We start from the raw sequence: 16,978 nt of genomic DNA, 5'->3' as shown, positions 1-16,978 counted from the left end.
GTCTACTATGGAGAAAATGGACCCTATGGAGTGACACAGGACATAGGAATCCCTCCCTTTGATCGGCTTCTTATCTGTCTCAGGCCTCACCTAATGCTAATCCCTTGACTCATTTAACTGCTTCTAGTTTATCATAGATTTCAAATGACCCGTAAAGAAAGGACAATAGGCCCCGGGTGATTTTAAAGAGGAGGAATACAAATCCACTGCTAGAAATCTACTGCTTTTCGTGTGAAATTAAAATGGTCAACTTTCTGCACGAAAAAATTCTTAATAATTAGTGAGCATTAAGAAAAAAAGTCCAAATTAGTGAAAACGTTGCCCCAAATCAAGCTTATGTCATACTAGCTTATGTCGTACTATCACAGTCCTCAATTCTAATCAATCACATTGGTCTTATTTCCTGTAGATGTTAGACTTTACACGTGTGACTCCCTTTTGGATTTATCTTATAGGCAATGGAGAGAGTGAAGTGTATAAATGACAAAATTATGTATGCTTGATGATGAAAGGAAAGAATGTTGTGCACCCAAGGCGAAGGGTTAATCGTGAAGACCCAGACAGGCCAGTTGTGCATAGCTGTTACATTGGCCAACGAGCTCAATTTATAGCTCAGAGCATTAGTGCGAATCGATACGGTTTATTTCCTTGGTTCCTGACCAATACAGTTGTGAGCAGGCGCAGTTCTAGAGTATTTTTTTCTAGGCGGGTGGGGCTAGACCCTTCGCACGTGACGTCACCTTTCAACTTTCGCTTCTGCTCTTTGATCGTGTACTATTCATATAATGTAAACAGAAATAACCATGCTGGCAGCAAAATATTCAAAATACATTAATTCTGTTTACTCTGAGCAACGTACAGACCTCATTCACAGTGAACTATTTTTACCTTGGTCCCTGAGTTCATCATATATTTAGTGTAATGTATTAAAATTAATTGGGTGGTTCTACACTATTGCTCAGTGGAATCCAAACGTAACTTACTTTCTTTTTGAGTTTGCCTCAGATATAATCTCATCATAAATTTTAATTTATTATTCTTAACAAAGCTGAACTTTTTTATTTTACCGTTATTAATTCTACTCTCAGGTTCCCAAAATAGACTGTTTCACCTTACTTTCAATTGAAGATGGCTAACACAACAATGAATACAATCCATTCCCCTTCTGTATAGCAATTAGCAGCACGAACTCGTACCGGCCAAGGCCAAAATCTGTCAGGGACCTCCGAATGTAGAGTCCCACAACCAGCGGAATCCGGAAAGTAATATCAGCGGATTGATTTAGGGATTTTCCCCGGAAAGAACGTCCAAGTAACAGACTGCATACCCGCCACCCCCCCCCCCCCGAAAGTTCGAATTGACCCGTTGCACCACTTCCTGAATGCATGCCTTACTCTGCCTGAGGCAAACTGTCAGCCTCGATCCCTTCACTGCAACTTAAGTTAAACCTCTGTCCGCAGCCACTCATGAACGCTACACCTAAGCCGTTTGTGTTTTTGCATTGGATGCCTCAAATTGAACGGACACCCGGGGCTCAGGTTTCTTGAAGATGTACTGATGACCCATCATAGTATTTTTTTCGAAATGCTGAGCAGCAAAAAGGCCACAACCCGGTCGTGCAGGGGCGTGGAGGGAGAGAGCGCCCTATGTTGGCAGTATGGTGCCCACTAATTAATTCCCTTAACACCCCGAGAACAAAACAAAATTAAAGTGAATTTGCATAGCCTGTTTAGTGATAGGTTTGCAGTAGCACCATGCTAACTGTATCTCTTTTGTATGTTTGGTACAGTGATACTATCCTACTTACATGGCAGGCCTGCGGTCTGGTGCAACATGAGTCGTATTGTTTTTCATGCGCACCAGGAAGTCAGTTGCATGGAGGAAATTCAGATATTACTCAATGCAACCGAAATCGGTCTGGCAAACAAAACATGATAGAAACATCTGTGACTGTGTTTGTTGAAATCATTGTGATGCGGTAGTGTAATGGGAAGGAATAACACTTTATACAGACACACCATCATGCCGCTGTTGGGATTGTATCACGTTGCACTTTTCTGTGCGTTTTCCGTGGGTCTGGTGACTGGTCAGAATGAAGCCTGCCAGGTGTGTACTTGTACACCAACGAAGGTAGTGGACTGTACGGGCAAAGGTTTGACATCACTGCCTCCTGGAATACCGGAGAATACTCTAGTGCTGTAAGTTGATTGAGTAGCTTTTATTAAGTCTAATATGAATGGGTATTTTAGAGCCTACATGGTCTGCTAATACTTGCTGAGTGCCTGAGGGGTATTTCACTTCTATAACAACCTAGCAGTGCTTACATTATATTTATAGTTTGCAGGTAAGAGTAAAGTAAATGCATCGTGACGTGAACTCTCGGGGTCTTGTTCCTCAGCTTGATGAGACCAAGAAGGTTACACAATTAACTCGAAGGACGAGCAAAACTTGTACACCAATAACGCAGCGGACAACTTCCCGCACTGCTGTCAGATCGTTAGCACTCCCAAGCACTATACACGCACTCAAAAAACATGTGCCAGCACAACCCCGCCCTGGAAACCAGCCAAACCTTTCCCAACAAAAGAACAGGATCCTAATGTAGATGTTAATTTCCTATGTGCGCAGAATATAAGCCTGAAAACTGACCCTTGGTGTAGTGCTTCCGGAACGCTTGGATGGGTAAGACTGGTTACCTTCCCTATTCCAAGCTATGTGTGGTTTAATTAACTTGTGCGATTAGCCCTTTCAATTTGGATGCAAAAAAATTCACGTTTTGGTAAAGAAATTCCTGCCCAAATTATTTTCATGGTAAGATAAGGCCTTGTCCCCAAGTATTTTGTAAAGATAAAATAGAGAAATAGTACTAGAGTGATTAAAACTAGTGATTTTGTGTCAAGCTCTTTTCGTATGCTGTATAGTTTGTTTATGTTTTGATGCGATTTTGAAGGCTCGAACGCAAAGAATTCAAAGTTTTCCTGAAGTTTTCAAAAGTGGGCTGTGGTGGAGAAAGGTGTGAAAGTTTTAGATTTGCTGACGGTTTTCCGCTAGATTTTTTTCTCTTCCCGAACACATCGACCTAACTCAGCACCGATTCCGTTTATTCCTCGTAATTTTACGGCCATGCGAGCGTAAGAATTCATTGACTCGGAAACGAAAGACAAATACAAAAGTACATTTAGTCAACATGAAGTTTATTATTGAAACCGAGGTCTATCTGTCATAAAATTTTCAGGAAATGTTCAAATTCACCGCATATATTCCCAGTTTTACATGTCCTTTAATACACTGGACAGCAAAAGAAACTTGCCGCTTCTGTCAAAGGCCACACATAAAAATTCACTCCATAGAAATAAACAATTCTTTGTACACAGGTATGCTGCAATACCCCTTACAAATCACATGCCCAAAAGCAAGTGATTATCCTTATAACAAAGAATAAATTGACATACACAGCAACTAGGCGGACCACTCGAAGTTTCTGGAAGCTCGCTGCGTTATCTTTTACTTTCAGGCTCTATTACAAGCAAGCAGGTCCTCCACTACTGACAACAAAACAATACTATAATTACAGTCCATTAAAGTAAGAGGTGAGGTCGTTTTGTTTAGTTAGTTGGTGCTCGTACATTAAGACACAGTTTTGAGGAAGACGGGTTCAAGAAAACCAATGAGGACCTTCAAGCGGGGAAAAAATGAAATTTATACAAAGAGAAATCTCTTCTTGCCATTTTGACATTGTAAATTTTAATGAATGCAATTCTATAGCTAGCTTATGTTAAACGATTGCTTTGTTGTCTATAGATCTTGAACCAATCAAAAAATTGAACTAAGGGCTGTCATTTTTCAGGTTGAACTTTCTACAACAGCCATTTTATTGCCGTGTCAGATTGGGGTTCGGGGTTTATATTTTGGTCTATCGTTATGTAATAGAATCCCTAATAAACGAGGACCATGAAGGAATTCGGAAACTCAAATAGTACAGTACTTGTGCAATCACTTTGTTGCAAACAGTAGGCATTTCTGAACCGGAACACCCATACTTGTTTAAACTTCAGCTGCTCCTGAAAACTATTTTCTGATAAGTTTTACAATTTGTAGGGAATACCATCATCCGAAATGTTTTCAACACAAAACTCAGTGGGGAGAGCGCCTAATTATCTAACTTTATCGAATAGTCTATGCATCGTTGTCCCGCAAACGAGATAATTAAGCGGTGGTTGCCATTGAATGAATACAACAAATATTCCCACATTTAAAATAGTGTACGACCTATTCAAGGGAAATGTGTGGCGTCCATTAATTGAATTAAACAGACGCTCATTCTCATCGTAATCGGATTTCAATAACTCCTTTTTTTCATCAAAGGAAATTCGGACATAATAACCTGACAAGAATTCGAAGGCACACCTTCAAGAACCTCACCAGATTGAGAAGGCTGTAAGTACTTCTTAAAACCTGCTGCAGATCGGGGAATCAAAGTGTAGGGACCCCTTTTCTATCCAAAAGGAAAAGGTTTTAAAACAGAATTTCAATAAAGGCCAATTTAAATATCAGGCGATTGCGGAAGCGAAGTGAATTTGACCACGCAATGCACCTGCATGCAAATGTACATGCTCGTTGGTTGAAATGTGTTCAACTTGTATTTTTGGCTGCACAAGTATAGGTTTTCCCGCCCAACTTTTTAAAATTGGCGCTCCAATTAACGTCAGGCTCATTCAATTTAGCGCGAAATAGATTGACGATCCAGATCAACATTCAATAAGCCAATATAGTCATTCAATTTAACTTCATGAACACGCCATTGAAAATTCCTGTTAAACAGCAAAGTTTGAGTCGCTATTCAGTTTAAGAAACCCCAAGAACAGAAGTCAAATTCGCACGATCACTCTGTGGTACTCGTAACAGGCATGCGATTTAGTGAATAGGCAAGCATTTCTGACATCCATGCAATGTTTTTCACCGAAGTCTAATTTACAAATTTAAAATGTTTTATGCTTGACTAATTTATTCAAATTCCATCATGAAGAAGACGGGTTTCACTCGCAGAAAAAGATATCTCTCAGTACACTAATATCACCTTGATGGGAGAACCTCTTGTCTATAATGTACGTCTTTATTTCTGCTTTAAACGAGAAAAAGAAATGATCAAATTCTTCTTATCTGGTTAAATGATTGTTAAAACAGTGACCAAATACTCAATCTTTTCAGCAGTTATCTTGTAATTTGTATTTTTCCTGCTTGAAGATTTATAAAAAGAAAGAACAAAATTGGTTTCGTGTAATCCGAATTTTTTTACGAAAGTCCAGAAACATTTGTCGTTAATATAAAGTGTCAATCTCATTTCACCGTAAGTTAAAGTTATGAGGTCTAGTCTTCACACTCGAACCCTAAACACTCAATTATACCTCACAGTTCTGCCACTTGAGTCTTGAATCCAACGCAAACAATAATGATCACACAGTTCATTCCAGATCTATCAGATCAATGAACGTATTTAATAAAACAGTTTCTCAAACGAACATCTTATTGGCTAAAATTATACAATTTGGCTTTCAGAGTTGTTTGACCGGGGTAGACTTACATTTACTCAGGCTTTCATTTAGGATTAGGTAAAAGACGGTTTTAGATCGTCGCATTCCATTCTTCGCCCGTCTCACGTGTGTCATAAGATCGATCCACAATCCTTTGCTTTAGCACGCCCATTATGCAAATCTCACTACTGAGAGCGCAAGGTATGTAAGGTCACATGCTTATCTATCAAATAGGTCAAAACTATGATGTAAATATAACAAAGGTTCCAATTAGCATTATAAGAGTACATGTATGAGATCTGGGGAACTACAATAGATATCTGAAAAAAAATATACCTGGATGCAAATTTCACGTGATTGCCACACTTATAGATTCAGCGTTCCTTTATTCCGTGTGTAGGAATTTGGAATCGAATCATATTTCGACGATCGAGCCGGGAGGCTTCATTGGACTTTCCAGGGTGTTGAATTTGTAAGTTGCCCTTCCCAGTTATTTCCTGGTAGACAACATGTTCAGTTTCTAGGCCTACACAACGGAGTTTTTCTCCCAGAATGCTTTGTGATTCCCCATGTGCACCCAGTGCCTATTTCTCGAATTGAGAAGAAAGGTGGCGGATCAAAGAGTTTCATAGAGAAGTACATGAACGACTTCCGTCCAAACAATGCACATTGTTGCAATGTTAACTTCATCATCTACTAATCAATGGTGAAGGCGTGCAATTGTTGGATTACTTAAAAGGAAGAAAACATGAAATATGTTACTAAAAATCTAAAAAATAAAAAATGTAAAATATTTTAATAGGGATGGGAATCCTGCTTTACATTTTTATACCCAGCGTTTTCATAATCTGTTTTGACGTCTTTTCAAGACAAAAATGTGCATATAGTAAGGATTTGCGGGTACATCATCTCTTCAAGAAAAGGTAAGGTTTGAAGAGAACCGGTGAGTGTCTACTCGACGTTTCTACCAGGGTGCCCTGGCCGTCCTCATGAATGTGCCGGACTGCTATGTGGTGCTGGGTTATGGAGGGAGCCAAGTTCGGTGAAGCGGGGAAGGGCATAGTAGAACTACCTTTTTTTTTTGAAGAGATAGATCCCAGGTGTACCTGCAAATCCTTACCATATGTACTACTTCCACCAAAGTTCTGCAAACGTATTTCATATGACCAAACATCTCATCCCACGTGGTATATTATTAGGTTTTGGTGTATGTTTCATTCATGCTTTTCTATTCCTGCCCCCCCCCCAACCCGAATTATTTTCACCCCCAACTATCCAGGCTGCTTGAGTACAATCATGTAGAGAAGCTGGATGCAGACATCATGTCAGGCATTGGTGGAGGATTTGGGTCAGTCGGTAGCATTTTTGTTTCTAAATTCAGGAAGTTTCTCTTTAATTAATTTACTAAAATAAGCAATAGCTCCTACACACAAGGAAAAACGCACATCTTATGCATGCACGCTACTATGAATTAGTCAACTGCCTGTCTTTTGTAACACTGAGCAACATTAGGCCGATGCAATATTCTTGTAAAGATAAGCTAGAGTGATGAATCTCTTACATAGCAAATCATCATTATGAAGCGAATGTTCCCTGGATGTTTCACTAACAGTATGTTGTATGATAACAGGTTTTACATGAGGATGGAAGGCAACAACTTAAAGAGCTTGGGTCCGCTGACTTTCCATAGAGTAGCAACACCTTACCGCATGTACGATCTACGTTATTATTTGAAGTAGTTAATCTTTTGAATGACAAAATATTTCAAGACACGTAGTTTTTTTCTGCACAATGATCTTCACTTGAGAGAAATGTCAATCGTTGATAGTATTTTTTTTTACCAGAAAAGAAACAACGTCGTTTTAAAAAATAAAAAGAAATAACATTAAATTAAAGTTTTCTGTTTGATAGTACGTTTCGTAGCAATGCCCTCGTGGAGGTTCCATCACGACTGATGTATCAGGAAAATAAAGAAGTTACCATGTATACCTTGTAAGTATTACGTAGAAAGCAGTGGTGGAATGGAAATACTAATGTAATATTCTTTTTGTGTTAGTGTATTTGATACTGAAATAAAAATTCTTCAATTTTGTTAAGACACTGCAGCTCAGAAGCCATAAAGTTGGAAAGATAAAGATCTCGTGTTTTTTTATGGGAGAAATCCACGTGTATGCGGAAAAAACAGTCATGTCTGCTTAACTCAGAACTATAATGGTCAGTGTTGGATTGAAAGTCGGGTTGTATTGGTTGAAAAAAGAGGGGTGCATCGTTGTAGTAATCTGATACCCATAACAAACATTGATCAAGGACGTTTGCAAAGGAAAGCCAGCAGACCATTCATTAATGGAATTGTGACCATAGATAGTCAGACTTGAGATGTAAACAGAATCCGGCGTACACGTCTAATACAATTTCACAAGACTAGTTTACAGCATTTACTGAGTACAAAAACCTCCATATCTTTCAAGCACTTCACTTGTATATGAAAGTTATTAATTGCTGGTTGTGAAAACCAAAGATTCCTCACAAGAGTCCTCGTCACTGTAGCTCACAAGCCCGAAAGAAACCTGTGGAAAAAGACATCAACATTTCATAGAGACGGAAGGGAACCCAACCTTGTGGAAAACCCCAGAGGAATACTCTAATCAGAAACCGCACTTGGAATCGATAGGCCGCAAAGGTAAAAGGTGAAGAACTAAACATTCAAGGCGTATGACTGACGCCCTATACGCACGTATAGATTAGAAGAATTTTGCCCTCATCTCACAGCTTGATAAACAGGAATGAGAATGGTTCTTTGTGTTTCCAACAGGGTCTTCACAGATAATAAAATTGAACGTTTGGCGCCCGATGCATTCGAGGGAGTAAAGTACATACATACACTGTAAGTGCTTAATTGAAGATATTCGTGAAAGTGAAGATTAGTCTCTTGGTTTGGAAGACGCAAAAGAGAAATTAATGGAATTGAAACCATATTTGAATCATAGTTTTGGGGATATTTGTTCCTTTAATCATACGGTTTACATCTTTTGACATTAAAATTCGTGAAAATGACGGAAAAATTAAAACTACAATAAAAAATATGTATCCAACCGGACCTGAGTTCGACAGAGAATTAAAAATTAAACAAAGTCGTCAAACAGTAGTGGAACAGCATACGAAATGGAAAAAATGGACATAATTTAGAAAGACCAATTATACACAAAACTAAAGAAAAAATAGAAAAAAATGAAAACCCTTAAATGCAAAAAAATCAATTTATGATGTCAAAAGAGAAGCAGGCAAGCAACATTTGTTTTTTCAGGATGTATTTTGCGTCGGGGAGATGTTAATTTATATAACGGGTTTTGCCCTCACCCAACGTATATATTGAAAAACACTGTCTGCTCAGTAAGCAGAAGGTTGTGGGTTCGAGTCCCACCCGAGTAAGCGTGTGATTTTTTTGCAAGCTCTCGTACAAGCACTGAGCATACAGTGTTTATCAATAAAAGACACATTTAGCTAACATAAACAAAGAGGTTAGAGCTGCAGTACATAATTGCAGAAGTCATTATTCCAGGAAGAAGTTACAACATTGCAAAATTAACTCTTAACGGACAGTACATTAAAACTAGTTGATTGAATTAGTTTCATTCTAATCATGAGGTCCATCAGACAGAGAGACTGATTTTTCAATGTCTTGTGATCCGAAAAAACAAGAGAAATGCTATCAAAGTATAACACATACAATCCATATTGTTTCATGCGTTGCATATTTTTCTAAGCATTTTTTTCTTGTCAAAAAAGTACTAAATGTTGGTCATTTTAAAACAAACATTAGTTTAGGATTAAACGGTAGGTATTTAAAGTTTTTGTTCACAGCTGCTAGGGATTAAAAAATCAGTTACAAAAACGCAATAACATCTTAAATAATTCATTTCAGGTATTTCACTTCAAACAGAATTGCATCTCTTCCTGAAAATGTTTTCATCAACACAACTATTGGTAGTACTTTGTAAGTAATTTTCTGACCAAATATGATCTGGTGAATATTTCTTTTGAAAAACTTGAATAATAATAATCGACATAGTACTGTAATTTTTCCCAGCGAAATTGAGTACCAGATTTACTTATTGTCCAGTTACGGGTTCGTAATTGCCAGAGTATCCAGGAAAGTCCACATTAACACACCCGATACCTATGTTTTCTTGGGATCACTTATACTGTTTTAGTTCCATATAGATAGCCGAGGTTACATCAACCCACTACTGTATCCTGTGTACCTATTTTAAAGCTCACTGGCAGAAAAAGTCAATGCCTGCGTCTTTGTAACTCCTCGCCTAAGCTAAGTTTCATGGTATTACGCCATGAATAATTTTACTTTGTGACTACAGTTAGGATTTTTTTATGTACCATCAGCGTACAATGTCGAAAATAAGGTGACGCCTTCCCAACTAATGTTTGCTATTCCTTGCTCTTGTGTAAATCTTTTACATCACATCTTTTCCAGGGACTTGTCTTCAAACCTGCTCAAAGGTCTTCCAGCAGGAGTATTTCGATCGTCAGGAAAACTACGTGCCTTGTACTTGAACAACAATCTTTTCTCTGTTCTCTCGAAGAAGATGTTTGATGGACTGCACTCCTTGCAAGAAGTGTAAGAAAGTTCCATGATAAGGAAATTCTCTGGATGAACGAAATACCAATATAAAACTGAATTATCCTGAAGTCCAGTATCAAACAGTGCCATTCTCACCACCAAACTTTTCTAGTGTTTATTATGAACGATTTTTTTACGATTTCTCCGCAGAATGATTTCAAACAACCCTATTACCAAAATGGATGAACGGGTATTCTCCGACACCCAACTAGTCAACATGTAGGTATTTTTGATATCTTCCATACCCTCGAAAGTAAACAAGCACCCACATAGCTACTGGAGCCGTGAGCCGGCCATAAATATGATCCTGTTTAAATATACTTAGCTGCTGTGTGAACAATCTCAACCCAGAGGTCTTCAATGACTTATTGTGCCACATTTGGAGTCCAGAGTTTGTTATGTGGCCTCATCTTAAAGACACATCGCCGGTGCGTTGGTTACCGTTTAAAACAATATTCAAACCTTATTAGACCTTTTCCTGCTGTTTAATTAATGGTGACTTTGCGTATGCGGGCAGTCAGTAAAACCGCCAGCGCAGGTATAAGCCCCGAGCTGGACGAAGAGAGGGATCAAATTTCCTCTAGCAACGAGGCTGTTTTGGTGGGAACTGCACTTCGCTGGTTCCCAAGCGACTATGAAATTCACGCGTTGCGGTCGCGTCGCTACCAACATGACTCTTTTCAGGCGATGAGAAGGGTGCTTCTACGGAATGTTGGACACCTTGAGTATACAATGGCCAGTAGGAAGATCGGTGTTACTTACCATAAACAAGCTCTTAATTTAGTATGGTTACTCACAGGTACATTTACAACACCCAGCTGACGTCAACCGGTAACAGGCCATTTGTAACGAGGAACAACACTATAAAGCTAGCGTAAGTATCATAACGACGAAAACGCAATGCATCTCAGAATGGTAAAGTAACCTTACTAAAATAAATGCACATTTCCTTTCAGGTCATTTCATGGCAACAACATAAAAATAATCTCTGATTCCGTTTGGCAAGATTTGGGACCGCAATGCAAAGTGTAAGTATAACCTCAGGCGTCCTCTGGTGTCACATAACAGTCATAGTAATAATAGTCGTGTTTCTGTATTTGCACTTCCCAATTGTACCAAACGTTATGGGCATGATAGACAGAGTGTGCAAAACACCCTGTAACGATTTCTTCTTCGGCTGACTCCACTCACCGATACTAGTCATAACTATTAAGGGGGATTGGTGTATTTTTTAATTTGTTGTATTTAAAAGTAGCACCTTATACAACAACTCACTACTGTTTACAAAAAGGCTTCTTCTACGAAATAACATCGTACAAAGCATGTTCCATGGTTTTTTCAGATAATTAACTTTAAATATTTCTTTTTTCCTGTGTTATATATCTTACCCTAACTTCATTTTCTTTGGAAAAGATCAGATTGACAGTTTATTTCATTTATTGCCCAAATTAGGAGCATTTGTGGGAAAAAGCTCACTTTCGATGCATTAACGAAGTCAAGGCTGGCTTCTTAGCGTAGTACATTTATCAAAATTACATCCATAATTCGCATTTTGCTTCAAAGGCCTCTTTTCTAAATGCTGTGAATAGCAGGATCGGGTGCACTTATGTAGGCCTGCCTCTGGCGTACATCAGGGAAAGCGCAGGCTGTTCACAGCCCTTGCAGTTTCGTTGCATCCTTTAGGTTGTCCAACCTTTTTATGGTAAGTGTTAAGGGATTTGGGGTCATGGATCAAAAAAACAAACAAAGAAACATAACGCGGAAAGAAAATTTTGTTCAGCTCAGTTTGTCAATTTTGTGCTTGTTCAAGGACACGCACGCTCTAGCTTTGAATTCAATGAGAAAATTTACCGGCAAAAGCCAAAATATTTGCTCATTATTCTTGGATTTTTCCAAAGATACATCGGTACTACTCTACAAAGAGCCCCTAACGCAAGATCAGACCTCGAAATGTATGTATGACGAGAAAATGATTTTGGCTCTCATTACATGCGTAACTACAATATCTCTGAAAAATCTTTCCATCTCCTCTTACGCCTGGATTTCAGCTGTATCTGTACACATTTCATTTCAAACTGTTATGAGTCAGGACGTATCCATTATTTAGTCCGTATTTAGTCTCGTTGATGCTTTTGTCAAGGTGGCTGTAGATCCTTTCAAACTTTGCATGTTGAGGTTTTTGTACGACTTCTATTTTCCTTTTTCCAAGAATTTTGCCTCCCAGAAATTTTCGTTGAGTCGCCGAATTTCCTGTTTTTTGTCGAACTAGTGATCTGGTGGGAAGTGGATTCGTCCAGTCAATCAATGTAACGCATGAAACAGGCCAAGCCTTAAGCAGCGCTGGTTTTAGCTGTTTAGAATTATCTGATGCACTTTGGGTATGCACACCATGTCACCAAGGCTTCTACGGTGGCCCCTTGAATTCGTGTAGGCCCTGCCCACCTGGTAAGGTTTTAATTTTAGTTGCCTCAGTTCCGAAATAGGGGATAAAGCTGTATAATTTGGTGATAATGTCACATTGAAGGGAATTATTAGTTCCTGAAAATTGCTAATGTTGAAATATATTAAAACATGAAAGGGAATTCTTCCTTTTACCTGTTGTGAGTTGGAGAAATTGTGCCAACATATTAATAGGTACATGCACTTGTTCTTGTAGGTGGATTTTTCCAAAACCGAACTGGACAAGTTGTAAGGAGACGTGGCGACATGAACTGTCATTTTTGCAACAATGGCACTTACGTTACATTGGAGACTCATCCTGGAAGAAATATTGGCGATTGTGTCGTATGCCCATCGGGCACGGATAAAAATCGTCAGGCTGGATTCCGCGCGTGCCCTTGTGTATCCAATTACTACCGCAGAGACAGGTTTGGTGAATGCTTCCCTTGCCCCTTGGAAGGTATCAACTGCTCGGGGGAATACCAACATCTCCTGCCTGGATTCTGGTGGACTTGGGACTGGAGTTCAGTGGACAATTACCATTCATATAAGAAATTTGTACAAAACATTCTCGTGCGGAACGATAGCTACGATAGAAACACCCTTTCATTCCAAGGAGCGCTGCCCAAAGTTCATGCATGCCCGAGGAATGAATCCTGTCAAAATCTTGGTGACGGAGTAAATGTGACATGCCAACTTGGTTACGGGGATTTCCTGTGTTCCCAGTGCATTGCCGGTTTCTATTCTTGGTTGGATCGGTGTTTCGAATGTCCAAGGTGGTGGGTGTTCCTTCTGGAAGTCTTAGCTTCTGTTCTTACCATTGTTTTGGTAGTTGCCATTGTTGTCTGGGACCTTCGGAGGCATCGTCGAAGAGGTCGGTCCATACTCAGTGTGCTGTTCTCACGATTTAAAATTTTGCTCGGCTTCTATCAGATCATAGGCGAGATATTCGACGCACTGCATGATCTTCCCTGGCCGAGACCTTTGATGAAGGTTGGTCAGTTTTTTAAAGTTTTAGAGGTGAACATCATGCAGATGATTGTTAGTCCTCGCTGTTACTTCCCAAACTTTACCTACCCAACAATTTACATTGAGTTCATGGCTGGTTTGAGCTTTTTTATGCTTGTAATTGTGTTGGTGATGTCAGTTTACAGAATAAAACAGTGCTACCTACGTCTTAAGGAGACCCCAGTTGACGTTTGTAATGAACTAATGGCTCGAACAAAACAAAAATGCTACCTAGTCGTGGTTGTTTTGCTTTTTATTACATATCCAAGCCTATCGAGTACCATCCTAACATTGCTGCCGACTGGCTGTGATGTATTCTACCTAGATGAAAAAGAAACAATCAAAGTTCTTCGACTTCGATCAGACTATTCCATCGACTGTGAAACAGATCAACATGTCGGGTATACCTACGTGGCCGAGGTTTCTCTCTGTTATGTTATTGGCTTTCCGTCAGTGTTGCTGGTTATGCTGTGGACGAATCATCGGGGGAGACTGAAGAAAGCCAGTGATCCCTCGAGCTCATTAGAGTTTAGGAATATATCAGATCAAACTCCATTGGAAGATCTAGATCAGCAGACTGATCACGACAATCAGCGTCATCAGACAGATGATGTCTCACACAGAAGTACCAACAATTTTGCCACTGTCGCTTCTCAAGATAATGCGTATGATATAATGCACGTAGATCCAAGCATTGATCAGCCTGTGTCTCTTCCAGCGTTCAGCTCATCAGCTGCTAGAAGTGTTACTTGGGAAACTTTCCTATGTGAAAACTACAAGGAGAAATTCTGGTATTGGGAGATCGTAGAGCTCGTACGAAAAATCCTCCAAGTTCTCTTCGTTCTGTTGTTCGGTGCTGAGGATCACTTCACCCTCTTCGCGACCATCGTCCTATCCGTTGGCTTTCTCGTCGTCCATGCCTACGTTAAGCCAATGAAGGATGCTGCAGAGCATCGTCTACAGATGTGCTCCCTGGCTAGCATCTTTCTCAATCTGTTGGCGGCCTCTTTGCTCCTGTTGCCGAGTGAGGGCAGCAATCCAAGCAACTCAAGAAAAGAGGTTTTGGCAGTATTTTTCGTACTACTCAACCTCAGCATCGTAGCTTTCGTGGCAGGTGGGACGTAGGGATTTTCAAACAAAATATCCTCTAAATAGATTCTCAAAGTAACTTTCAGTTGAATACAATGAGTTATGTGTCTCTAAAAAGGACCAGCATAGCGATGGTTAAAATGTTAACCCTAACTCACTGTCACCATTATATTTTAATTAATATGGAGTGGCCACAATATCAGTAAACCATACCCACTTGGTATATCAATCATTCAAAATGCTTTAATTTTAGAATACAATGAGCAGGGATAGAATCAATGAGCGCGACCCATTCCAAATCTGGAATTATGTTCGGCCGAGAAGTGCACAGAGGGGCATATCTCCCATGCCACTGAATCTACTACGCCCCTTACGTCGCTTGTTTATTTTGGCTTGACGATGATGAAGAAGGTGGAGTCCGCTGTGTAAAGTCTTACTTAATTCTGTTTCCACAGGAAGCGCAATCATGACGCTTGCAAAGACAGTTTTTAATACTGCATGCTGTCAGCACACTGCTGGGTTCATCGCTCACGCCTTCTGTCGGCTTCGGCCGTCACGACTGTACTGGGCACCGAGACGCCGCCGTCGTGGTCGTGGTACTGCTGGAGAAACGCAAGGTCTGTTAAGTGGAAGGCCTGATGCACAGAGTGTTCACCCAGAAAGCTTGACTGAGACACTGGCTGTGTGATGGTCCTCGTTGATTTTGTTCATCATTGGCGTGGATCACCACAGATGCCCATTAAACGTTTGGCGAATAATTCTATGGAGGATCTATTATCCCTTTCGATTGGACATCCATAAGACTAGGTATAATCTTATTGCCCAGGCATAGACATATAGTATAGAATTTGAACCTGTGCATGGGTTTAGTGAGGCAACCTTCGATTGGAGGGAATCCTTTCTTTGCCACATGGACACGGCTGGATATTCACTGTTTTGTATTGTCCAAAAGATTAATTATCCATGTAATATGAACATGCTGCGGCGTGGACTAATTTGTTATAATTTAGGACAATGACAGTGGTGCGACGAAGCTTGGATGCTGCACCATGTGAACTCTTTTTTGGGAGTTTCCAGGAATTCGAAGAAAACCGATCGACTCTACCATGAATACATCAATTCATTCTGGAACCTTATTTCTAAGAGAGACTTCAATCGTGCCTTTGCAAACCTGCTTTAACGTCCACCACTCAAACCTAAACATTGTTGTGGAGTATAATGATACTGTCAAACGCAATTGCAGTCTGGATGCATAATGTATTATACGTGCACAGTCATGAAGATCGATAACATACTCGTGGCTTAGATAACCATTAGACAATAGATTGTTTTATATTACTGTGCTCATTTTATTTTAATGTCACTATTATTTGCCGCTACACAGAAAACAAAAAAGGCTATTTCGCGATTACGTCTCATTTTGGACATCGAAAACTGCAAAAAATCTAGTGATGTTTTGTTTACTTCTGTATCTATATAAACAATTGTTTGAGGTGCAAAATCAGTATACACTGAGTTTGATAGGGCGTTACAATGTGCTTACTATAGTAGTTTAACGTGACATTTAGAAGTGTTAAATATTCAATTTTGAAAGTCTGCACGTGCGTGCTGATTTTTCATGAGTTCAAATACAGCGTACGGTGTTCACCTGTCATCGTTTGAGAAAATCAGCTCCAAAGGACATTGGGCCCATTATTCAACATAAGTGTTTGAGAACTTTTAGAATTCTGATATAAAACCGTTTAAATTTATTTGGATTAAGTATTCATTGGGTGGACGGGTTTTTCCCGCGTTGGTAAATTGGAATATAAAATGTTATACGTACTTGTAGTTCCTGGAACTAAGGAAAAGCGTTCGGTAAAGTATATCATGTCTTTATCTTTATCGCGATTTAATCATATAAGACGCATGTATTTACGCAGCTTCGTATTGAATTCAGGTAAACACATACAGAAAGCCTGTTGGCAAGGCGTGAAGGATAGCGATTTTCTGGAAAAGTAAGACGATTTTGATGCCATGTCAAATGAAAAAAGCTTTAATAATGGGGAATAACGATAACGTTGCCTAGAATATAGTTCAAATCTTGGCAAATGGAAGGCAAATGGCAAATGGAAGGTAAAACACTGTATGCAGTGTGTATCTTGTTTGATATGCAAGATCAATGTGGTTTCTGTGACAACCTCAATGGGTCAATGCACGTATACCTGTTGCATTGGCAGGCTTACTGTGATATACCACAGCTTTAAAAATAAGAGGGATGTTTGTTGTATGAATC

General features: G+C 39.5%; 1 protein-coding gene across 3 annotated transcripts; it reads left to right on the top strand.

The window, feature by feature from the left end:
• The first annotated feature begins 1,768 nt into the window (after positions 1-1,768).
• Positions 1,769-16,976, top strand: LOC110976134 (uncharacterized). Of its 3 annotated transcripts, XM_022229167.2 has the most exons (16): positions 1,784-2,198; positions 4,366-4,437; positions 5,932-6,003; positions 6,811-6,879; positions 7,162-7,242; positions 7,443-7,523; positions 8,344-8,415; positions 9,454-9,525; positions 10,021-10,164; positions 10,318-10,386; positions 10,967-11,041; positions 11,124-11,195; positions 12,066-12,119; positions 12,437-12,612; positions 12,824-14,728; positions 15,159-16,976. In XM_022229167.2, exons 1-16 carry the CDS (start codon positions 1,987-1,989, stop codon positions 15,389-15,391), a joined length of 3,459 nt encoding a protein of 1,152 aa, XP_022084859.2. In that variant the 5' UTR covers positions 1,784-1,986; the 3' UTR covers positions 15,392-16,976. The 3 variants fall into 3 exon arrangements, with proteins under 3 accessions (XP_086994824.1, XP_022084859.2, XP_086994823.1); XM_087138698.1 differs by lacking the exons at positions 12,066-12,119; positions 12,437-12,612; positions 12,824-14,728; positions 15,159-16,976 and having other exon boundaries at positions 1,769-2,198; positions 11,124-12,022; XM_087138697.1 differs by lacking the exons at positions 1,784-2,198; positions 4,366-4,437; positions 5,932-6,003; ... (1 more) ...; positions 7,162-7,242; positions 7,443-7,523 and adding an exon at positions 7,532-8,211.
• The last annotated feature ends 2 nt before the right edge of the window (positions 16,977-16,978 follow it).

Source organism: Acanthaster planci, linkage group LG07 (genome assembly GCF_054643075.1).
Source record: "Acanthaster planci isolate LZ-2023a linkage group LG07, COTS_SCS, whole genome shotgun sequence".
Taxonomy (NCBI): Eukaryota; Metazoa; Echinodermata; class Asteroidea; order Valvatida; family Acanthasteridae; genus Acanthaster; species Acanthaster planci.
The sequence above is the reverse complement of the archived record's forward strand: the minus strand, read 5'-3'. Positions and strand labels throughout refer to the sequence as shown.